Raw genomic sequence first — 23,748 nt, forward strand, 5'->3', positions numbered from 1 at the left:
CTATTGGTTGTCTGTTGGCCAAATGATACAGAGTACAAATTACTTAGACGAGGCTATTCGAGTTGACAATCTCCCACAGGGCCTAAAAGTGCAGCGTAGCTGGGCCACTATCATCTTTAACGCAGGCCAAGTACGTATCTAGACGAGGCTATTCAAGTTGGTAATCTGTCGCAGGGACTAAAAGTGCAGTACAGTGGCAAATCTTTTTGGGTTTTTCTCAAAAGGTGCAGGCCAAGTATACTACGTATACCAAGACAAGGCTATGTTAAGCTAGCCATCTCTCACATGGACTCAATGTGCAGTGTTGCTTAGCCACTGTCATATTTAACGTAGGCTAAGTGCACTCTAGATGAGGCCATGTCAAGGTAGTAATATCTCAAAGCGACTAAAAGTGCAGTGTAGCCCCGAGTATCTGTTCAGTGTTCCGTCCGGGAAACCCTTGGGAGACACAATCGGCTGGGAGAGATCAGCACTAGTAACACAAAGTGGGAGATTAAACATTGTAGTTAGATAATATGTATACACAAGCCTTATAGTATTTGCTCTATTTGCCAAATCTAAGATTTTGATACAATTTCCTAGCTTGAAGCTCAGACTTGGCGGTGCCAAACTGGATTATTGTACCATCATCATACCTCCGTATGTGATCTATCCAGCAGAGGAGTGATTCTCTGTTTTTATTATGGCAGAACTCTTCCCGTTGGTTTCGCTTCTTTGGCCAACAGGAGCTTCCCAAGAAGTGGCGGACTGGAGGTGTTCGAATTGGGAATATCAGCTGTCACAGGACGCCCCTGGGAGATTGGAAATAGTAATTGATTCTTTTACAATACAAAATGGTCTATGCTTATACGTCGCCCATCTCGCCAAGCAAGCTATCGAGGTTCTTCTGAAGCTCGGCATGTTTGGCGGCCATGTCATTATACTTGGCCTCCCACTGGTCGCAATCGGCTTGAAGCGCCTGGGCACGACGCTCATAATGACCAGCCTGGATATCATCCTCGTTGAATCTTGTCTAATTAGCGGGGATAATTCTATAAATATCTAATGGATTGAGCGATACATACAGTCTCTTTACCTCGCGGACTAGCTTCTCAGTCTCTTCGACCTGCTCCTCGAGCACTTGGTGGCGGGTTGATAGCGTAGCAATCTCTTCATCCTTGCTTTGATTATCCTGCTCGAGTTCTTGGATTTTTGTTGTAAGCTTTTCCACTTCGGATTGCGCTGTATCGGCCTCCGTCTGGAGGGTTTTCATTTTCTGTGGGTTTAGGTTAGTTTATGTTAATTGTTGAGGGTTAAGGCAGTGCTTGCCTCGCGAATACGATCCATGATAGGCAATTTTTTTTTTTTTTAATCTTCAGGTTTGGGTAATAATCTTATGGTTGGAAGGAAGAATGAAGATCGATAAACCCCCTGTCGATGATGACAGCTAATCGACTTCTCCACATGGTTTTTTTTTTTTGTGGGTCTAACCTATTGGAATTAGTCAGACGCAGTGGAAAAAACGTGATCTCTATTTGAAACATATTATTCAACATAAAAATTGTATGCAGTTGGGAAACAGAAAGAATTAGTGTTCGGTCTCACATCAGGATACAGAGTAAACATGACCGGGATATGTTAGGGTGGCTGTGGCTGTGTAGGGGCAGTGGGATACCTCCAGGCAATAGAGAGTGACCGACAGCAGGGGGGCGGTGCAATAGAAGAGTGTCATCGTATACACGGATGATTCTTCCAAGCATGCTGAGCTCACTATTTGCCCAAGTGTCTAAAGGCGCCTCACTGGGGCTTAGATGACGATGCACAGATGGCGTCGGCTGATTGGTACACTCTGGGAATGCAGTCAGCGGCAATTGGCTTTTAGTATGGAATCTTTCTCGGCGCTAAAGAAGCCGGTGTGCTTGGGGTTAAGCTGCAGTTTACCTGTGCAGTGTGCCCGGTGCCTGCCACGCCAGTTCCGGTTTGTCTGTGATATACGGGGGCTGTTGATTTGATTGTGATCTAACTATCGGCAGACCAGTCTTTCAACTTCCGGCTTGAAACTACGCTACAAAAGTGAATGCGGAAGCTCAAATATACTACCCAGCAGCCATCGTATTAATCTAGTAGAACACAAAGAACGATAAACATAGATTGCACTAATAAGATTAAAGTCCAACGATCGCTGCAAATGGAAGGAAATGAGGGTATATCGATATTATAAGCCCTGGGGAACACCGCACCTTTACTACATAATTGTGAAGATGAAAATCTTTAATACGAGGCAATACAGAAACAAGTACCGCGCAATCGCAGGACGAATCAGATATCATGTTTCATGGCAGTGGCTGAACCGTTCAGCCTTGCCGACATCTTTAACATGCGCTTCTCGCTCCTCGACGATGATCTCAACTACACACCGTTATGGATGAGCGGCATCGTCCTTTACGTCGAAATGACTTTGAAGTTGCAATCATTTGCACTTTACCACTGGAAGCAAACGCTGTGCTCTGCTCATTAGACGAGATCTGGCATGATGCTCTCAATACCTATGGCAGGGCTGTGGGCGATAATAACGCCTACGATTTTGGAAGGTGTGGCAGACACAGCGTGGTTGTCGTTACCTTACCTGGAATGGGAAAGGTATCAGCATCTACTGCAGCTGCTTGTCTCAGGATGAGCTTCAGTTCAATTAAGCTTGCCTTGCTCGTCGGAATCTGCGGTGCAGTCCCCCGTACCGGCCGCACGGAGATTATCCTCGGCGACGTGGTTATCAGCCAGAGCATTATTGAGTTGGATCGTGGTCGCCAGTACCCCAACGGCTTCAGAAGAAAGGACACCATCCTGGACTCTCACGGGCGTCCTAATGAAGACATCTTGGGGCTGCTGCAACGTTGGAATGCAACCTTTCACCTGAAAAGTCTACAAAAGAAAACAACGGAAAATCTCAAAGCCCTTTTACAGCACCCATATGCCGAGGCACGGTACCCCGGCGCAACTGAGGACAAGCTCTTTGAACGCGACTGTATCCATCAACACCATTTCGGCTGCGGGGTCTGCAATATGTCAGCGGCACCAGACTCAGTATGCGAAGCAGCTCTAACAGCTGCCTGTGATGAGCTTCAATGCGATGAAAGCAGATTAGTCCCGCGTACTCGGTTACTCGAAAGAGGTACAGACTGCGAGATCCCGACTCCGCTAATACACTTTGGCCTGATTGGCACTGCGGACACGGTTCAGAAGTCAGCGGCGCACAGGGATGAGCATGCAGAGCTAGAGGGTGTGATAGCGTTCGAGATGGAAGGGGCTGGGGTCTGGAACAAGTTCAATTGTCTGATAATCAAGGGCGTGTGTGACTACGCTGACAGTCATAAGAACAAGAAATGGCAGACCTATGCAGCCGCAGTTGCTGCGTCAGTTGCAAAGGAGATTTTGGCGCAGTACGTATCACACGACCGGCCGTCACAGCCGGGAACGCCGAATGGTGAGGCCATTTCCACCCGTTTAATTGCCGTCTTTCACTCACGGAAGGGTAGGTAGATCCGGATATTCTACACAACATTCCGTGATTTCTCGTGGTCGGTTAGCGCTTCAAGTAGTCCCCGACTGGTTACCCAATGATATGTTTCACAGGGTCACCAAGCACTTTAAAGAGGGCCTACAAAAGGAGCAGTTGGACAGCTTCAAGCCCACAGACCTTCGTGCTTTGAAAAAAGAGCTGAAGAAGATCCAGGATGAACAGGGGCAATCGCACTCACTGAGGAATCTTCGGCGGATTGAGCGCTTTATTCAAGCCAATGAGCAGATTGGGACCGTGCTTGAGGATATCCTAGGTACTAGCGACGAGATGTATCTCATTTGGGGGCCAGTAAAGGCCTTACTGCAGGTATGAGTCTCTCATAGCCTCTCTACATTCTTGTCTAATGTGGCGCTAGGTAGCAAAAAGTAACGTGGAACTATTCGATACGCTCCTGGCAGCCTACGAGAACATTGGCAATGAACTGCCAAAGCTTGGTGCTTACCGAGACTTGTTCAAGCAACATGTGGGCTTGCAACGGGTACTAGCAAGAGTATTTGCCCTCATCCTGGAATTTCATGAGAATGCGATTAAATTATACTCCGGGAGAGGTGGGATATCACGGTTCCTACTTGATGAAGGATACTGACTTTCCTCACTACAGCCCTAAGAACCGTATTTCGACCACTCTGGAAGGACTTCGAAACAACACTATTTGATCTCATAGTGCGTGAAACCGGCTCCCATAAGATAATGATTGAAGATGAGATAATGGCCTTATACAGCCACCCGGGACACTGTGTAATGAATGCGCAGGAAATCCGAGACCACCTCGAGAGCACAAGCAACAACATGCGCTTATCCAAGCAGGAGCATCAAAAGGCACGAGAGAAGATGTACGATGTGGTCAGATGCTGGATTGCAGGCGCTGCAGGGGTTTCAGGTGTCGAAGACGTTGCAGACGTCATAGGTGCCGAGACCGAGAGTGATCACAACAACATCTGTCGTGACCGAAGCTTTTACCCCGGTAGCGGTAGCTGGATTCTGGACAACGAGAAGGTCAAAAGATGGCTATCTCCGGAGCCGGAGCAGTCGTCCAACTCTATGCTATGGATCAATGGGCGTCCAGGGACAGGTACTACTCAATACACCTTGCGTCCTTGTACACAACTCTCTAACGCATGCACACACCAGGGAAAACCTATTTAGCATCGATCATAATTGAGACTTCCTTGGAGGATTCCTCGTCGGTCACATGCTACTTTTACTGCAAGGAAAAGGTAAAGTCGAGAAACTCTGCGATTGCAGTACTCCGTGGTATTCTCTTGCAACTTGCACGTCAGCACCGCGAATTGACCCCTTACTGCCATGCAAAGATCAAGAGTTCTGGTAGCCTCATGTTGTCGGACCTATCCACGGCAAGTGGTATTCTGGAGGTATTCTGTGAAAGGATATCTCGATTGAATGTGGTAATAGACGGAATTGACGAGTGTGAAGAGCAGAGAAAGGACTTGATTGACATATTTAGAATCTTGGTCAGGAAAAACGAAACCTACGCGAAAGGAAAACTTCGTGTCCTTTTTTTAAGTCGGCCCATGAATGAAGTCAAAAACGCCATACCGGAGGCTGACATGTTTGCTCTGGAACCGGACCACAACAGGCAAGACATCCAAAGGTATTGTGAACACAGGAAGCGCGAGTTTCAAAAGTTTGGGTTTACCAATGAGTACCTCAAAGATGTTGTGCAGATTATTTGTACAAGGGCCGATGGTAAAAGTGGAAAGTGGATCCTGAAATATATGGTGACTTCTAACATTTTTATAGGGATGTTCCTGTTTGCTAAGCTGGTCATGAACAACTTGAAAGAACAACCAACGAGGGAAGACTTTCGTATTGAGACCACCGCTGCGATATTGCCCAGTGAGATCGACCAAGCGTACGTGGCCCTCTTCTGCCAGCGCCTGCATGTCCGTTGCATAGTCCGTCCTTGGCTAACCGCTGGGTAGATATGCCCGAATCATGGAGCGCCTCTCGCGTGACCTCGGTTCAAAACAATATGAATATACAGAATTGTTGCTCGGCTGGTTAGTATGCTCGAAGAGGCCTCTAAAGTGGACAGAAATCCAAGTGGCGCTATCCACCGATATTAAGACATGGGGCCGCTCGAGTGAAGTGAATCCGGACCGCAGACTGGAAGACGATGTTCAAGAATTGTGCGGATCCCTGGTTCAGGTGCTCCAGGGCAACCGGGTCGAGCTTGTCCACAGCACCGCCAGACTGTAACAAATCTCTCTTCTCTCTTCTAATAAAGCCAGACACTAACATGAAACTAGGTTCATAGTCCAGAAAAGCAATATACGGATATCTTCAGCGGAATGTGACCTCGCCCTTCGCTGCCTGCGGTATCTTAGTCTTGACATCTTTAAGCCTGATATTTCCGCCCAAAGCCTCCGGGAGAATGCTCTGAGTGGTGACTTTGGCTTCCAGGATTATGCGGTGTCAGCCTGGTTTCTGCATATAGGGACATTGATAGAGAAGAAACATGATGTCCTGGAAGGGATCATCGACAGCCAAGACCGGGTCGCAAGAATATCCCGAGAGCTCGAGCATTTCGTGAGCTTCTATCAAGCAAGCTTTCCACTGCACGACAACAACATTCTGGAGCAAGCATGGATAGATTGTGAATTCTTCCAACAGTATCCCTTTTATAATAACCTTGTCAGAATCTGGAACCATATCTGCGGCGCCCAAAGGGGAGACTTGGAATCGCGCAACGATGTGAGCATTCCTCTGCTTAGGAAAACGCTGGCTCGCAACCGGAAGCTGCTGGAAGACCTAAGCACAGATGATACAGTTGCTCTCTCCAGACTCTATGATGAATACCCCTTCCGGTGCCCTAAGGTGCTGTGCTTTTATTTCCACGAGGGTTTTAAGAATGCGATGGCCCGTGATAACCATGTCGATCATCACAACCGACCATACCGTTGCACAGTAGAGAGCTGTACAATGAACGGAATGGGATTTGCCGAAAAAAGCCGACTTACGGCACACACGAAGAGATTTCATCCCGAGGAGCGAGATCTGGGCGAAACGTTCACACCTTACAACCGGGCGAGGCCAGTAGGCGCCCGATATGAATGTCCTGTGTGCAAAAAACGCCTCGTGAGAAAGAATATTTTGGAGGACCACCAGAGAATTCATACCGGTGAGAAACCATTTCGTTGTTCTGAGTGTGGGAAGGGGTTTGCTAGGAATTATGACAAGAAACGACATGAGAAAACCCACGAGAGACGACGAAGATAGAACGCTCACTAGAGTCTTAGCACATATCTATTTCTAAACCTGAATTTTCATAATTTCTTTATCAGTGCACTTCCATGGCCCCTGTTTTATAGTTGAGAGCCTCTCATATCTAAAGCCTAGATTACTTTTGACGCATCTTCGAAAGAACATCTCAATATGCGACAGTCAACAATTATCCCGTAATTAAGTCTGATTACAGCCGCTTAGACTCAAGTAGTAAGGCATCACTCGATACCTTTTCATCATGAAAGAATTACATAATACCAACGCCCCTTCTGAGGCCTAAAACTGCAGTGAGGTCACCATTGGACCATTGGCAAGCAGCCCCTTAAAACACTCACATGAAATGCAGTGATCCTGGCGTGTAGCTCTCATATGAATGATCCTTAGTGGCAATATCTCGTCAAAGGCTTATCCAGATCCTCACCCAGTCTCTGTACAGTGACCTACAGTTGTAGTACGTATCTGGAAATTTGAGTTTACTCATGAAATTACCCATAATTTCCACTCAATCAGGTATAGCTATGTACGACATAGTTATTTTACAATAATTTGATATAGCCCGCCCAGAAGCAGTGGGCTCACTATGTACCACGGAAGTGCCAATACGAATTGTGACGTGTTTATTGGACGATACAGCCATACCAACATCGTCTAGGGGACTACAATTGCAGTGATACGGGGAATAAGCAGTGAGCACCCGATAGGTGGGAAGGAATGGACATCCTCTCTTGGGAACTAAAAGTGCAGTGCAGACAACAGACCAGCCAGTGATAATTTAGTGTAGAATTAAGCAAGTTTCCTAGTATTTATATTCTTAGTTTAATTGGATGGAATAGCGGATGTAATCCTCGCCTGAGAACTCATCGCTTCACAGGCCTAGTGGGTGTGGGACCGTGGGTCAGCCCCAGCTCAATGACAATCCCAGCTTGATAAAAAAGGGTTAGAAATAAAGCTATTCAGAACTTATATTTCCTACTATTCTATTAAATACTATAGTATTTCAATATCATATTAATGCATAGATAGGAGGACTTTTTCCATTCATCCCTGAATTCTTATCACCTATCTAAGCTTTCTATCTCTATTGTAGATGCTTGGATGCTTGAGCAGCTTGACTATTGGAAAGAGGCTCTAAGATACGGGGATAAATATTAGAAGTTACCAGTATCTTCACCTGTCAAGTCGATCAACTCAAGTTGAACTTCAGCTTGAGCACCTAGCTCCCTGAGCTGGTGCCTCAGCCTAGGGCACCAGTCGTCGGGCTCATCATCTAACAGACTTATTACTAGAGAAATACGACAAAGATGCGGCGTGTATGCTTTCCAATCTTTCAGCCATGTTTGAAGCACGCCTAGAATGGTGGAATGCTCCCACTCCCATTGAGGCCATTCTGGTGCCATTAGGTCAGCATTTTGGTACCTCAAGTCGTCCGTGATCACCAGAAATTCAATATTTCTTGGCATCAGATCCTGCCATCGTTCTGTTGTCCCTGGCACGAACCCTACCAGGAATGGCCATGGGACTTGAAGTCTTCTGAGCATGTCAAAATTGACCATCGCATGCAACGAGCCCTCCATCTTTATACCAGGAAGGAATTGATCATTGCCTCCGATATCGACATCGGCTGAGACTGTCAAATCTGCCAGAGTGCCTCGAACATGACTTATCGCGGCAGCAAACCGATCAAGATCGACGATAGGCGTAGTGAACCGATCTCTGACACCGTAATCGTAATACCATTGCCAACGAAGGGCCTCAACGTTCTAGGTGACTGCGAGCAGTTTACCGAGATATGATTCCCGGACAGTGGTCAAATCAAGTGAAATAAGTTTCGATGGTACAGGTAAGTGTGCTGCAGGCCACGTAAATTCAATCGGGTTCTCAATGGAGGCTGACATGCGTTGAACACTCGGCAGATATAGGAATGGCAAGATATCTGTTGTATTTTTGACCTTCTTATCGCGCGCTTTGTCCTCACCATTAGGGTATAAGAAAGAAATATCTTGTAGATGCCGAAAGTCGGGCAGACTAGAAATTCCGGGCTCGCAGATGGCTGATCGGAGTACCATACCGATTAGTGCAGTCTGTCGAGTGAAGTCATCGGCAAGGTACAAATATTTTAAATTTGAGAGCTGTGCTAATAGGAGAGCAACAAAAGCATCTATTGTACCTTGGCGTAATTCCTGTATCCAAAGGTCGCTATAGGGCACTCCACTTCCCCTGATGAATGTGATTATTTGGTCCAGTTCAGCGTCAGAGACCGGAATTTTAGGAATTTTCCATCGAAATTTCTCTACTAATAGGTAGGTGTCGCCCTCCAAGTGGACGTTTGTGATGTAAGCAGCCAGCTGAGGCCTGGATAAGATCGTCCGTAAGAGTTGAGTGATTGGGGGAGGAACGTGAGGGCGAGCTTTTCGCCAAGTCATTTGAATTTTCGAGTAGAGGAGTGGCTCAACGATTGTGCGGAAATCCTTATTGACAAGACATAGTGCATGGAGCTCAGGTCGTGATAGTAACTTGAATATCAAGTACAATATTTCCGCCGGGCAGCTGCCAAGACCGGTTGCCACCTGATGTTTCTAGTCACTAACATCAGCAATAGCCCTGAGAATACCCACATGAACGACCTACAGGTTCCATAGCCAGTAACAGCAGTAGTGTATGTTCACTGCTCTATTATGTATGCGTACGCAGGTTAAGGTGTCTGAAGACTGAGGCAAAGAAAAACTGAAAAGTCAGAAAGGTGTCCTTATGAAACCTCAGCAATAATAGCTGTAACCCTAACTTTTAGTGTACAGGATGCATTAAATCGCTGCTCAGTACTCCCCACTCATGGATCCACCAGGCTCAACCTCATTTGCAGTCGAATGTCGAATCGCTCATCTTTCCTAATTAGGAAAGGTCCATATAGATTTTCTATAAATAATATAACTTTAGTACTAATGAAAATAATAAAACACCGTAGTTTAGTTCTGCTGTATGAGGTGGTGGGGTTGGTGCTGGGTCATTCTTGTACGATTGGTTCTTTTTCGAGTTTTCGGATCTCAGGGAGGGGATCTGAAGGTTTCCTGGAGATAGTGGGAAGGTAGAAGTGACGATTGATAAAGATCCCAAAGCAATTGCCTACATTCTAAGACTGTCTGAACTCCTTCTGTGGGCCATTGATGTATCTCGCGTTTCTCAAGGCTATACCGTATGTGGTAGATCGAGACGTGTTCCGGCCAAAAGTCCTATGGTTCTTGTATAACTCGAAAGAAATAGTCCCACTTGTATTCAGCTCTTTGCTGACTTCTCCGTCGTTGTCTCCAAAGATCGCACCCATGCGATAGCGCACTCGACAGCCACACAATGACGTACAGTCTGCGTCCAACCGTACCAGACGATGATCTTGTGTCGCAATAACATCACGAGGATGTTTGTTAATAAGCGTTGCTAGAAATTCAGATATGGTTTCTCATCATTTCAGATATGCTCTTCTTCTGTCCGCGTCAGATATCGTTTAATTAAATCAATTTGGTTCTCGGAATGCTGCGGTCCATTCATCCATCGTACCGATTGCAGAAGCGCCACATTATCCCGTCTAATACCGATCAGGAATACCAGGATCTTTTTTGGCACTCAGAAGATGAAAGAATTGAGGCTGTATAGTACCCGTCGCGCCTCGTCGTAGGCCAGATGACTGACAGCCAGCAGAGCCAGAAGGTTGTTTTCAGGGTTGCGCCGAAGCCAGATCCCTTGCCGAATTGTGTAAACAAACGATGTCAACATTCGTTTTCTAAACGTGATCTTGCCAAAGCAGAGAACGAACTTGTATATAATGGATCGAAGTTCTAGATTGGACATATTAGCGAATCCGCCCCCTTCGTGACAACAACGCGGCGGAGCGCCGATTCTTTCTCTCAACAGTGAATTACCGACCAAAAGGGAGTCAAAGAAAAGGAAATTGTCCCTTTCGCTGCCAGACTTTAACCGTTTCCTCTTTAAATTGGAATAGCCCTCCTCGATCTCGGTGCCGTCTCCAGGTGCTTTTCTGTGAATCACTATTTAGAACATCGTCGTGCTTTGAATAAATAACATGTTCAATAAAATTAAATCGCCGGTTGATAATCTTGGAGCAAACTGGACATTGATACTGGCACTCTTTTCCTTTGTCACGGTCGAGGATCCTTTCAATCTTCAACATGTCGTGGATTCCATCTGCGGGTATTCGCAGATGTCCCGTGTAGCAGCGTAGGTGGTCACGGAGGCTGGTCTTGTGCACGTATTGCTTTTGGCAGAACGTACAGACTTGCGCTTGCCAGGGCAAACTGCTGTGGGAGCTTTTATGATTGTCTTTGTTGATACCGAGGCATTTCCAAGTCAAGGTTCGTGATGACGAAAGTTTAAGGATGTGGTAATTCTCACGCCATGATTCGGATTTACATCTCTAAGGCTCTGCCGCAGGCATCAACCGTTGCCTAATTAAGTAAATTGCTCAGGTACTCACCGCCCTGCAGATCCAGATCCCTTTCGTTCAACTGCAGGCAATATGAAGCTATGGAGGACTTGCATTCTTCAATTGAACCCTAAATCATGCCAAGATCTACTAACCTAGATCAGATATAACATGTCTAGACAGTATCTGATTAGTTAAGATACTGGATGCCCGGGTGGGCTATCCAAAATAGGTAAGAATTTCCATAACTACAATGATAGCTAAGGTAGTGACGAATTAAGCATCCACGACCCCAGGGTCCAGAAACAGTAAATGGAATGTAAAAAAAAAAAGATTCATTCTGACATGGCTAAATACTGCTAAAACAAGGTGCTAAATTCTAAATCATCATCATTAAATTCAATGCCCAAAAGTAATGCAATGGCAAATTCTATTACGAATGGATTTCTTTCCCTTTTCCGGCGGCCACCAGCCCCCCTAGACAGCGATTGCCGTGGCAAGATTAGCATTGAGGCTGTCTTTCAAGTCGTCCTTCTCGGTGTAGCTGTCCATTGGTGTGGGGAAAGCGAAGGTGTCTTGAGTGACGGTAGAATCCCGGGGAATATTCCGCTGAGCGGGCCAGATCTCGTGGCCGGCGGCGTCTTCCTTCTTGCTGTGTTCAGTGACGACCTCGCGAACGGTCTTCTGGAAGTGGAGAGGACCCATCTCCATCTCGGGGTGGAGCAGGCCGTTGACAAAGACACCGGCGTTCAGATTCTTCTGCGTGTGGATGCAGAGGTATTTGTCTTCAGACATGATTCGCTTGTACATGTCGCTGATAATGGTGAACTGCTCATCGCTAGCGTCCTTGTGCCGATAGACTTCGTAGCGCATGACCGACTTGGTGGGGCTCACAGGGGTAAACCGCTGCATGAAGAAGAAGTGTGGACTGGAAGAATAATTAGTAACTGTCTAAACTTGATGAGAGGAAGGCACTTACGAGACGTTGAAAGACGCATTAGGCCAGAAGTAGGTAGTAGCGATCCGGAAGCCCTTGTCAATCTGGTCCTGTCGCTGGGCACCGTAGTGCTGGATGTGGCCAGCTTTGGTCTTGACATAGTACGAGTTGAGATCGGCGATGGTAGGGATGTCGGGGTGAGCGACTTGGCAGTGGTAGCACTCATTGTAGTTATCGGCGAGAATCTTCCAGTTGAAGTCGCCTTCCATGTCCCATGTGTGGTCGAAGTTGTATTCATCAAAGTTGTAGTGCTGGAATCGGGGCTGCTCGTCGACTCCCTCGAAGTCGTCCTTCCAAGCTACCTCGGGCGTCTCGCCAGCATCGAGGTTGACCCAGACGAAGCCGTTTTTGTCAATGTGCGTGTGAGCGGGGGCGAGATCGCTGCTGTGGCAAGCCTTGATGTTTCCTTGGTGATCCTTCATGACAACGAATTCGTAGCCAGCGGCGTCATACTGGACCCAGTCACCAAGGTTCGGGACGCGGGCCTTGTGCGTGGTGAGAAGCCACTTGCGGGAGAAGATAGATCGCCGTTCAAGCTGGTACATGGCCTGAGAGGTGTACCAGGAAGCGGGCAGAGCACGGATAGGAGTTTTCTCCTCCTCCTTGACCGCCGTAGCGGAAGTACCAAAGAAGTTCCTCAAGAAAGACATTGTGAAGATGTTTTTTGTTATTAGGATAACTAGAGAGATTGAGACTCTGATAGTTGGATTTTTGCTTTGGAGTTGCTGTTGATTACACTTGATCTCGGAGATGTCTGCCCTTCTATATAGCTATCTCAATCATACTGACACGGAGCTCAAGAAACCCCATCGGACCCATATCCAGGTAATCACACCCGATACCGATGCCCTATCCATGACAATCAGGTGGCCAATTCCAACGGGAGATAGAGCTAGGTGCCGGTCAGGTGATCGGTAGGTTCAACAACGGGACCGAACCGAATGGCTTAAAGGTTATCAAGCACCCCCTGCCGTAAAGCCCAAAGAGTCCAGCCCACGCGTGGTTCCCCACCATTGGCTCTCCAGAGTCCTATCTTGATCTAGAATCACGAATGGATCCGTCCCCGGCGGTTCGGTGGAAACCCGTTCCACCCCCGGCGGTTTAAACATACCATAAATGGTAGTATTTATCATGAACCGTTCCCCAGACCGGCGGCCAACCTCAAATCCGGTTTTGCGGGGACAAGCCGCAAGGTGCTCCTAACAACCAGAGTGAATGATCAGGTTACTGCATACACCCAATGGCGATGGCGATGACAATGCCCGTGCCGTATTAGTAGTCACGAGAACCATCAGGGGCTGAGAGGCTGCAGAAGCCATGGCCTTAGGTGTGTCTAAAATAGATTCCGGGGTAGATAACCGTATCAGTTCTGATTGGTATGCGGTCGCGCCTACTATCTCGGAGAGCTTAAGTGTGATACGAAAGAAGATATGGTAAGTATGAGTCCCTTGTGTTTCCCATAATCACCGTTCTTTTAGTTCTCAGGGCACCAAAATGCCATTTTCATACATGATTGAAGCTTCAACTAGGTAACTGTGCTAGGGGCTACAGATTACGTCTGAACACTGTGGCGATACCTGGCCGGACTCCGGGCCCTGGTGCAGGGAGAGTTTACTGTAATTACATCAAAATGATCTAACACCAATCAAGGGAAGTATGCAACCTTGGCCCCTTGAGAGCTGATCTTACAGCACGGTTAACATTCCAGATCCTTCTCCTCCGATGTTCCAGGAGTTCTCGAATGTGATTGCTGGTGATGCAAGAATACTTCATGAGGGTAAGAACGTTCACGTGAGGGACGCTTCCAGCGAACCACATGTTTCTATTACATAGTCAATAACTTAGGGCATAAGGGCATTCAGCACAGCCGGTGGCTTTTAGTTTGGCAAGAGTATGTCGTCTAAAAAGTCTGTTTTGGTGCTAACTAGAACTCGACGCCTGAGCAAGGTGTAGGTGCACTGGTAACTATACCAGGCGATAGGGGTATGGCATTTTGGTACCCTCTTCTGGGGGACGCTTTGGCTCAAATTGTACAATAAGTGCACGTCTGCTTCGTACACATCATTGCCTCGAACTGGTGCTCCACAGGAATGTCGCAAGTCCTACCTGGTGGGTCCATATGATGACATTTAACCAATTCAGCTTCCCAGCCAGTCATATAGCCTTTACAATCTATAGTGATGCTCAGGATTCTAGCAAGCTATAAACTGACCTGAGAGATTTTACCAGTGTCTCTGAATCATTGTCGATGCTCCGCGTTGAAGGCTTACTCGTGCTGCAACAGCGTGGCTGTCAAGTGGCTCCTCATGACAGTCAACATGGGTCCCATGTTTAAGGCTGTAAAGGGCTTTTCTTTTTCCTTCTCTTTTCTTTTGCCTTTATTAGTAAATAAAAAGTTCTGACCTTACCGAGAAAAGGCACGTTTGGAGAGAGAAACTGATACTAACCCCATCGAGTATTTTTTTTTCAGCCAGTAACGGGGTAGTCTTCAATTAATTTTTGTATTTTGTGTCTCAAATTGTGTAATGATAAACCGGATTTGAATCTAGATAGAACCGTCCTGGGCGTCCCATAACCTGTCTCAAATGGTGTGCAAGCTAGTCAAGAGTTGTATAGCCTTCACCACGATGAGGCGCTTCATCCCTCTCAGCCGTCTTGGTTACTTGTGTAACACGCATCGGCCTGAATGGAATACCTGTGCCTGGTAGTTAATTTCCCACTCATTATATAAGCAATATGTAAGATAACTATCCCGTGATTTGCCGATGATTGTGCAACCAGATCACCCTTTGATCAGGAGGTTATACGTATAGATACAGACCAGCGAGGTAATCCGGCTGTCGTACTGGTAGAGGTATTGCAGCCTTTTCTTTACCATATGGGAACTAATTGAATTAGATCTTTTTGATTGGCCCCCGAAACAGCTCAGCCAACGTTATACAAAGAGAGAGCAATTTCTAGATGTTGTCCCTACACCGTTGCCCGGTACACCCGGCACGCTTGGCTCCAGGTTCAATATGATATCCACATTATTGAGCTCAGGAGCGACCCTAGCTGGCTAAAGTGATTGGAATAATAAAAATTAGAAGCACCCAGGCGTATTTAAATCAGCTGAGCGAGGTCATTGTAGGAGTGCTTTAATGACTATTCAATTACCTTGACTTTCGGCTCTACTGGTGTCTGACCACCATGCAAAAGGTATGAAGGTTATTGTTACAGGAAAGCAAATCCTAGTGATATTTTTGATATTGTCCCGTAATTCAACGTTTTGCAATTAACTCGTCAGTATGTACAAAGCAAATTATTTACATCTAGATTTATCACATGATTAGGATTCGTAGATAACCGTTTATCCGGGCCAAAGGCACCGCTCTTGTCACCGCCTCCTTCTCTTGCTGTATACGCAGAATGCTTTTCGATATTTGGTTTTTTTTATTGTCCTGATCTCCGATCCGATAGAAGGACAGTATATGTTGCAAACAAGCTAATCCTGATTATGCTCCGATATGGTAGTGCTCTAGCCAAGATCGACATGGCGTTGCACGCCTTGTGATTACTATCCGAGTGGGCTCTCGCCAGGCGTGATAGCCAATAAGGTGTGCATATAACTCGGTCCGGTGGATAGGATGAAATTGCCGACGCTAAAGGGGTCCTTGAATGTGTTACTATTCATAGCACCCGGTCTTCCAACGGTCATCAGCATCTGTCCTCCCTCAAAATGCCAGTGTTGGCTGCCTCGGACCGCCAGCGATCGTACAGACCTAGAACCAAGAGAGGCTGTTCAACTTGCAAGTAAGTTGACCGACATTCCTCGATCTCCTATTAATTCCCATTCACTGTCATTTGTTGGGACTGGTTGCAATGACTGTTGTTCTGGATCTGACTGACTGTCGCATAGAAGTAAGACAGATCTGGTATCGTAGACCGTGGGATTCCACATACTAATCTGGACCACGTAGAGCGACGCATCAAATGTGACGAAGCCAGGCCCCATTGTTTGAAGTGCACATCAACGGGTCGCAAATGCGACGGGTATGAGACGCCAAGTCCCCCGCCTCCCCAGCCGAACACATGTCTCCGCCTACCCTATGTCTACTCCCAGACCCTGCAGTACTCGGGTAATACGCGGGAAACCAGATCGTTCCAGTTCTTCTATGAACGTACCGTTCCTTCGTTGGCGGGGCTTTGTGGGTCCGAGTTTTGGTCAGGACTTGTGTTGCGGGTCAGCCAGCATGAGACCGCCGTTTACCATGCGTTGATCGCATTAGGATCCTTGCACGAGAACTTCGAGAACGGCCACTGGCTGAGCCAACGAGGGATTGACACCTTCGCCGTTCAACAATATATGTCCGCCATAAGGGCGCTCTTGGGATCTTCGAACTCGTCGCCCTGCGTTAGTCCGGGCCTGCCAGCGGGCTCCCCACGAAGTCTAACAGTGGATGTTTGTTTAATCTCGTGCATTTTGTTTATCTTTATTGAGGTAGGCATGGCGTCTCTTAGTCTGAGCTCGATTCAACTAACCGTCATAGATAATGTCTGGCCATTACGTGTCGGCCGTCAGTCATGTTCGAAGTGGGATGAAAATTCTCAAGGATGTTCACGAGGACCCCCATTCAGGGACTTACCACCACCCGTCCTTGAAGCCATCGACAGTCACAAGCTTGGAAATGGACCACTTGCGGAGGATCCTCAACCGCCTCCAAGATCAGGCTCTAACCTTGGTACGTCAATCTGCGTCCCGTACACGGTTGACGATTGATTCTAATTATATAGACACGGACTGACGCGGACAAAGCTCTGAGGGATGAATTAAAGGTGGTGGGAAGCCGCCACGCCGAAATCCCCGAATGCTTTCTCTCCATATCAGATGCTCATGAATGCTTCGAATACCATGTGAGCCGACTATCTCAGGAGTATTCGGCAATGGAGTCAAACAAAGCAGGCATGACTTTGGACAAGTCTGTCAATTTCATGCAGCGAGCCGAAGCCCTTATGGACAAGTGGTCGGCCGCCCTGTATCGTTTTGAGGAGTCTCGTGGTTCTCAGCTCACCTACAGGGATTCCATCGGTTTGAAGACCCTACGAATCTATCAATGCTGGCGACTGGTAATGTTAGATCGGGCCAAGAGCGGAGTCACGGATCTTGAGTCGTGGGATAAGTACAACTCTACGTTTCAGATGATTGTCTCGTTGGCAGCGGCAGTGGTCAACACGACTGATACCGATGCACCCATATCGACGACATCTTTGTTGCCGTCTGATTCTTTCAGTGAAGGTTGTAAGAGGCCCTCCTTCTCCCTGGATATGGGGATCATATGTCCCCTATACGACGTGGCTACCCTATGCCGTGACCCCTTTATCCGCCGAGAGGCCGTCAAGGTGCTCCGGTCCGCCTCTCGCCAGGAAGGTCTTCTCAATAGTCACCTGTGCGCTGTCGTCGCGGAACGTGTGATCGAGCTGGAAGAGACAGCCGCCTTACGGAGCGGCACAGACGATCAGAGGTGTCTCGCATCTGCCGCATCACACCTGCGGGGTCTAAATTCAAACAGCCAAACTGAGGTTTCCAGCCAGCACATCACGAGGTCGTCCGAGGTGCCTCATGCTGCGCGATTCGTCTATGCTTACCCCAATTTTGATCCTCTTTATAAACAGGCCTTTCTGGTCCTGGCCGCTGACCAGGCTGGGGAGAATCATACCAAGATCCCCTTACCAGCCGTGACTGCTATGCTGGATATGGAGTAGCACTCTGCCCTGAATGCTCACTTATATTCCTCAGCTGTTGAACCTCTTCTTCGCTAAAGTGTCCTGGCTAGTCATGCTGATACCTATGAGCTGGATAAAGACGATACACAGAGATAACGACTCCACATTTTCGAATCGCCAAGGAATGTCATCTACGTTACCATGTTCCCTCCTCCATTACGGTCCCATTGTCATAGTAGTTGAAAAACTAGAGCCCCGGAAATCTTCCATAGCACACTTTGTCATACTGGAAAGACAAACTTGTGTATTATGCACCGTGTGTTTTGTCCAGATGTGATCGTCATTCCCAACGGCGTCATTGACGTATTTATCGTGGAGCTGCTTCAGATCCACGGCATTTATTCCCACTGGACTAAAGTCTACTTTTATGTAACACCAGGTGGGGATTTGTCCGTGGAAAAGTAACTCTAACACGTTCAGGTCGCTGAGTATGGGGGCAAAGAAACTCTTTGGTGCGGTCTTGAGGAAGCCTATCGCTTCTATCCCGTAACAACTTGTCCAGCTCAAGTGTTATGAACCGTGACTACTTGAATGGCCATTCATGTGGACTAAGCAGAAACTGAGGATACCAGCAAAATCTCTGAAACTCGCCCCATTGAACTCTTTGTTAGGGGAATATAGCCAATGTAACGAGTCGTTGCCCAGTACCTCAGCCCGGCTTGGCCACGAAAGTTAAAAAAATAAATAAATATTTAATAACAACAAGGAAATATCTAAGCTAGGCATAGTATAATACCTAAGTTAAATAACTCAGAGCGACATTGAGGGGTACAATTCACCCTTACTTATAACACGAGGTGGAGGACTGACCAGGTAGTCCTCCTATTGCTTTCTACATTTTGTCTTGACATTACCATAAACCATTGCTTTACTCAGCTAAGATGCGACAGATATTTATCATAATCGCTCTCTTCCTAGCAGGATTCGCGGCTTGTCAAGGCGCGGCTGGGTCCTCCCAGGGAGGCATGCCAGCAAGTTATCCAGAAAGCCCTCCAGGAAGTCCTAAACCAGGTCCTAAAGCTGCCGCCGACAAATCCCAGGCCCCACTTTCTCAGAAGGCATTAATGGAAAAGAGATGCCGTGAGATTAGCATACATGAAGCACCTCGCGATGATTACAGAGGAAGTTTGTATGCTTTTGTGGACACTATCTGCACCAACGACCCCAAGAATGATCCGAACCATCATAAAAACGCTTCGGGGAAGGACCGACATAAGCCGAAAGAGCGGAGTTCGACTGTCAATCTGGACAGGTGTCTTGGTTGGGATAAGAACAATGGCGGGCTTATCAAAGAGATTGAGTATGTACACTTCTCAGGTATAGCAATCATCCTGGTTTATTGACCTGTAGGTCTAGTGGGCATGCAACCTACTATGGACTCTGTTGGGGCTGTCACTACAAGCGAGGTACTAAAGATGGCGAAAATAATCTGTCATGTTGGTGTAAGCACGGTAAGGGTGAAAAGGTACAGGACCCAGCCACAAAGAAATTGGGTATTATGACACAATTTGACTTGGGTAAGCCCCCCCTGCACCATGGATTATATAGCTGTTCTTAACTAAAAGGTTTATAGGTCCCTTGTTAAAAGTCTTCCCAAGTGGCTCTGTAGGGTGCTCTCACTGGGACTATTCATAATGATGTTTTTGTCCGGGATGTTATATGCAATACTCCCCTGGAGTTGGAACCCCTTGTGAAATTATTTGCATTGGAATGGTGGTATTAAACTTTGGCATGATAACTACGTACTCTTTGGCTGCAATGATGTTCAATTGTGGTGAAAAGTAGTAGCGATGTACAGAAAGCACTAGGGTGTAAGGGAATAGCAGAGCTGCTGCGCCAAATAGTTGCAATTGACACCAAAGGATATGTCAGTCTACAACTATGAATAACTCCCAATTGATCCTTCGCGGAGTAGCGTGGAGGAGAAACCAATAACTGGAACAGTAGCCCCCGTTGTCATTTCTTCTGGAAAGGCGCTATAACCCCCTTTTCACAATATGCTCTAGCAACATCTTGTGAAGTATCATCTAATTCATAAGCGGATAGAGAAGGGCTATGGTATCTACATTAGGGTTTCAATACTTATAATCATCCTAGAACAAGCCCAAACCCAAACCCTCTAGGCATCTGAAAGATTCCACATACTATCCCTTTCTGTCGTGAAACGAAGAGCATAAGAATTGTTCGAACGCTGAAGCTTTGCTATAATGTGCAACAAGCTCTCACAAACGCGATTAGTCACTCATCCCGGCTTTGACAGAGTCTTCGATAACAGTGTCAGCGGTGGTGAATGTTATAGCGGAATGAGGGGCCTACGAAAACACTCGCCTTAGAGTATAAGACTAACATGAGATCGGTACAATCAAACATGAATTTCTTTATAAACTTCATAGACTTCAGACTACCAACTAAAAGACTCCTCTAATAGTGTCAATTTTACTGCTGGATTCTCTCTCATCAGCCTCGCTACAACGAGTCGTACCTCGTCCGCCATCCTTGAGGGACCACTGACAATCACGGCGACCTCTGTTCCCGCACACTTAGAGACTTCCTCCCGGAGAATGCGAGAAATATCCATACGACTGTTCTGGAATGTCACGGCGTTTAGTCGATCGAATCGCTCTGCACCAAGCGACACTACCACAGAATCAACCAAGGGCTTACTGCGTACTGCCCAGAACAACCTATGCCACCCCTCGTGGCGCATCAATATGGGCGCTAACGCTGTTACCCCAACACCACCCGCGATCGCAATAATATTGGTCATATCCGAGGCATTCGACCTTGAAAGGGCCACTGGATGGTACGAGGACTCAACAAGAACTGGAAACTTCGATTTGGTGCCGCGGAGATATTTGGTGATGCCCGATTGAGTTCGAATATAAAACACCAACCCTCGTTGGCATGGTGTATTAGATATCTCGGTAAGAGACATCTTGTCCATATTCTCTCCCTTCTCAGTCCAAGATACAGGTAGTCTGCCCTTATCGGTTGCGATTATCGTACTGGACGACCCCGTATCGCCGTCGCAAGAGATATCCGTCATTACCGAGAAAGGATGATTCTCCCAGACTCGCCACGTCAAGGTCGGGAAGTACAGATACACATCACCCTCAGCCGCGATTCCTGGAATCTCCAACTTAATGTATTCATCATCCACGATGGCAACGTGTGCAGTGCGGATCCCATGTCTAGCAAACCGCAGAATGCGCATTCCTCGCTCAAATCCCCAGACTGCCAATGCGATGTATATCCAGTTCTCATACCCCCATTGAAAGTTGTACCGATAGTAGATGTGTAGACAACATCCGACCATCGCTAACAGGAAGAATATCACGTGCCAGGCAAGAAAGAACTCATAGAATCGCTGGCGTACTTGCAACATTGACCCTGGAATGATGATGACCATCGCTAGCGTTGCGATAATACCCCAGTACCAATATGCGAGCTTGCTTTCGCTAGAGTGTTCACCTTGTGCACTGTATATTTGCAAGTATATGGCGGAGTGGAGGCAGGCTTCGATAACGCAAATCACAGCAATCCAGCGGTGTAGTAGCAAGAAGGTTGAGTGAGACCAGTTGGTTAGCCAGAGTAGGATATTGTTACGACTAGAATAGAGAACCAGCAGTGGAATGTTTGCAAAGCTCAGAATCCCAGCGCGGTTACTAACGTATGTGAGGATCTCAACACGGTTGGAAGTGTACCACGCACTGGGGTCAGCTGAGTTGAAGCCTGACGCGCATAGAACCACGTTGATAATTATGAGATAGGCGATAAACAGCGCTTGTCCTCTAGTTGGCATATTGAACGTGTTGAATAAGGGGACTTTGTGTCGGTGGCCAATGAGCGGAGGGGTAACCACGTATGCCTCGAAACTCGTCTGCAATCTAGTGGGAACGGGAATGAAGCGAGCAAATGAGAGCCCAATTGGGATAATTGCGCCAGTTAAAAGAAGGACCAATCTGTGGGGTTTAAAAGAGTAATTTAGCGGTTAGTTTTGTCTATTGGGGCTCTGAACTCACCCATATCTCTCATGTGTTGCTTCTGCTTTCTCGAAGACCGTAAGTGTGCGCCAATTAAGATCGTAAAGCTCTTCTGACACGAGTGAGGCTGACCTCAATACCGTGGATACGTTTGTCGTGATGGTAGGTTTGAAACCGATACTTTGCAGTGCCTGTTGATAAGCCTCTTTGGGCAGTGGCTGGTCTTTTTCACTACCAGCCACATTCATCTCCCAGTATCTTTGCAGTGTAGAGTTAGGCACCATCTGGCAATGGGAGTACATGCAGTACGCGAGGGTCTGCAAGAAAGCATCGTTCGTCGCATAGCATTCTGGCTCCGGGGACTTCTCGACCTTCCATGTAATACCCATGCGCTCATCTGAGCTCGTAGAGCAATTCAAAGGGTTTGTGATTGATGCGCGGCAGGCATGTGCACAAGGAGGTTTGTACATGGATATCCCATATCCAACAAACCCTTTTGCTGCATGCACTGGGCAGACAAGCGCTAGCAACAGAATGCTAGACGTGATAGAATAGATATGATGGAGCATCCTGTCAATTCGATCTGTCTATACCTTTCCCTTCTTTCCAGGTCCATTATTTGCCCAGCCACCCCTTCTGGCAGAGGGTAATGGTGTCTATATATCATATTTTCTGGTAAAAACAACTCTTCAGATGTTTGAGCGGGATCTTTGCTAATTTGTCCAGGACCATGCTTTTCTTGGCAGAGGTAGAGAGGTTTTCGGTTTTATGGCCAAGTATTACAGATATTCCTTTCTAATAATAGGATTGGCCTCCATGCAACTTGCTCCAAGAAAAGGCACGGACCTGTGGACCGTTCTATGGTGGCAGAAACGACAAATTATTGTTGAGTGGAAATGAGCACATTTTCTCCCAATTCCAAGTGGGGTCCACAGGTTAGCGGGCTCAGAAATTTGCGGAATCTTACTCAATTAATTGCTCATAATCTTCTTCATCTTTACCATTTTCGTAGCATCGAGTCGGACAATTTTATGAGACTGATTGGTCCCCAGATCTCAATCTGGCACTAGTTGTGTTTTCTCGTTATCCTAAATTCCAATGCCGCTAGCATAGGCTGGGGTGACATCGACATCAATCTTTGTCTAGATTGCACAGTATCGTCAGTGTTTTCATATATATACCAACGAGCCTCCTGAAACCATGTATTACACCTAGGATGTCACTTCAAGTGGGGGTGGTTTCTGGAATATTTTTCCATCTTCCTATTCATCCCCCATTAGAAAATCCTTTGCTCCTTAGGGACCACTTACGAGTCAGGGTTTGCATTCTTTTATACCGGATCAAATTAGATTCGTCATTGTACGAGGGCCATTTAGCCTTGGTTAACATGCTCCAATGAGATCCGCTAGATACCCTAGGACCCAGCATATATCATTTGGAGAATAGTCAAATAGTATCTTCTAGCCCTATCGCACCAGAATGGTTCTGGACTCCTGATACCCGCTACGGCTTAGACATCAAGGTCCATGCTCAAGAAACGCATTGGCGTATTCTTCACCCAGTAACCGTTCACTTTCCATATTTGTCCTCGATTTCCAGAGACATTGAGTCCTCGGCTTCACAAAGCCGGCCACGACTATGTCGAACAATCACAAAGGCCTCGATACTCCTCTCACCTTCATTCCCCTAGCTCGCAGCTCATATGGTGTGATTTTGCAGATCTCGAGCCTTATTATAGCGAAAATAATAAGCGGTATTGAACCTGGTCGGC

The 23,748-nt window shown here is 46.9% G+C and overlaps 7 protein-coding genes across 7 annotated transcripts; 3 read left to right on the forward strand and 4 right to left on the reverse strand.

Annotated features, from left to right (window-relative positions):
* Positions 1–550: 550 nt before the first annotated feature.
* Positions 551–1,578, reverse strand: BDV27DRAFT_130787 (uncharacterized protein). Its single transcript, XM_032067496.1, has 3 exons — positions 1,309–1,578; positions 1,065–1,255; positions 551–1,007 (listed from the first exon to the last, which is right to left on the reverse strand). Exons 1-3 carry the CDS (start codon positions 1,324–1,326, stop codon positions 845–847), a joined length of 372 nt encoding a protein of 123 aa, XP_031925970.1. The 5' UTR covers positions 1,327–1,578; the 3' UTR covers positions 551–844.
* Positions 1,579–2,400: 822 nt separating this feature from the next.
* BDV27DRAFT_159315 (uncharacterized protein) lies at positions 2,401–6,796 on the forward strand (the record flags this gene model as incomplete). The annotated part of the gene is made up of 8 exons (XM_032072848.1): positions 2,401–3,460; positions 3,513–3,862; positions 3,912–4,104; positions 4,158–4,628; positions 4,688–5,263; positions 5,318–5,429; positions 5,500–5,772; positions 5,827–6,796. 8 exons carry the CDS (start codon positions 2,401–2,403, stop codon positions 6,794–6,796), a joined length of 4,005 nt encoding a protein of 1,334 aa, XP_031925971.1.
* A 1,154-nt stretch (positions 6,797–7,950) lies between these two features.
* On the reverse strand, positions 7,951–10,346 carry BDV27DRAFT_146566 (uncharacterized protein; the record flags this gene model as incomplete). Its single annotated transcript, XM_032070597.1, has 3 exons — positions 7,951–8,562; positions 8,605–9,369; positions 10,329–10,346. The coding sequence occupies 3 exons, from the start codon at positions 10,344–10,346 to the stop codon at positions 7,951–7,953; spliced, it is 1,395 nt and encodes a 464-aa protein (XP_031925972.1).
* A 1,365-nt stretch (positions 10,347–11,711) lies between these two features.
* BDV27DRAFT_165767 (uncharacterized protein) lies at positions 11,712–13,057 on the reverse strand (the record flags this gene model as incomplete). Its single annotated transcript, XM_032074017.1, has 2 exons — positions 12,214–13,057; positions 11,712–12,162 (listed from the first exon to the last, which is right to left on the reverse strand). Exons 1-2 carry the CDS (start codon positions 12,879–12,881, stop codon positions 11,712–11,714), a joined length of 1,119 nt encoding a protein of 372 aa, XP_031925973.1. The 5' UTR covers positions 12,882–13,057.
* Positions 13,058–16,810: 3,753 nt separating this feature from the next.
* Positions 16,811–18,108, forward strand: BDV27DRAFT_13454 (uncharacterized protein). The gene is made up of 2 exons (XM_032068324.1): positions 16,811–16,952; positions 17,027–18,108. Exon 2 carries the CDS (start codon positions 17,155–17,157, stop codon positions 17,971–17,973), a length of 819 nt encoding a protein of 272 aa, XP_031925974.1. The 5' UTR covers positions 16,811–16,952; positions 17,027–17,154; the 3' UTR covers positions 17,974–18,108.
* Positions 18,109–19,001: 893 nt separating this feature from the next.
* On the forward strand, positions 19,002–19,851 carry BDV27DRAFT_13476 (uncharacterized protein). Its single transcript, XM_032068363.1, has 3 exons — positions 19,002–19,294; positions 19,351–19,511; positions 19,568–19,851. Exons 1-3 carry the CDS (start codon positions 19,059–19,061, stop codon positions 19,627–19,629), a joined length of 459 nt encoding a protein of 152 aa, XP_031925975.1. The 5' UTR covers positions 19,002–19,058; the 3' UTR covers positions 19,630–19,851.
* A 544-nt stretch (positions 19,852–20,395) lies between these two features.
* BDV27DRAFT_165769 (putative ferric-chelate reductase (Fre2)) lies at positions 20,396–22,447 on the reverse strand (the record flags this gene model as incomplete). Its single annotated transcript, XM_032074018.1, has 2 exons — positions 20,396–21,956; positions 22,017–22,447. 2 exons carry the CDS (start codon positions 22,445–22,447, stop codon positions 20,396–20,398), a joined length of 1,992 nt encoding a protein of 663 aa, XP_031925976.1.
* Positions 22,448–23,748: the final 1,301 nt, after the last annotated feature.

Source organism: Aspergillus caelatus, assembly GCF_009193585.1.
Source record: "Aspergillus caelatus strain CBS 763.97 unplaced genomic scaffold BDV27scaffold_128, whole genome shotgun sequence".
Lineage (NCBI taxonomy): Eukaryota > Fungi > Ascomycota > Eurotiomycetes > Eurotiales > Aspergillaceae > Aspergillus > Aspergillus caelatus.

What these genes read in the sequence shown, in the direction of transcription:
- BDV27DRAFT_130787 (XM_032067496.1), bottom strand. An exon ending in GTCCGCGAGGTAAAGAGACT is followed by an intron (nt 1,008 to 1,064) that starts GTATGTATCGCT and finishes TAATTAGACAAG; the next exon opens with ATTCAACGAGGATGATATCC.
- BDV27DRAFT_13454 (XM_032068324.1), top strand. Translation starts at nt 17,155, where the DNA reads ATGGAGTCAAACAAAGCAGGCATGACTTTGGACAAGTCTGTCAATTTC.
- BDV27DRAFT_13476 (XM_032068363.1), top strand. Translation starts at nt 19,059, where the DNA reads ATGGAAAAGAGATGCCGTGAGATTAGCATACATGAAGCACCTCGCGAT. An exon ending in GGGCTTATCAAAGAGATTGA is followed by an intron (nt 19,295 to 19,350) that starts GTATGTACACTT and finishes CTGTAGGTCTAG; the next exon opens with TGGGCATGCAACCTACTATG. An exon ending in TATGACACAATTTGACTTGG is followed by an intron (nt 19,512 to 19,567) that starts GTAAGCCCCCCC and finishes AAAGGTTTATAG; the next exon opens with GTCCCTTGTTAAAAGTCTTC.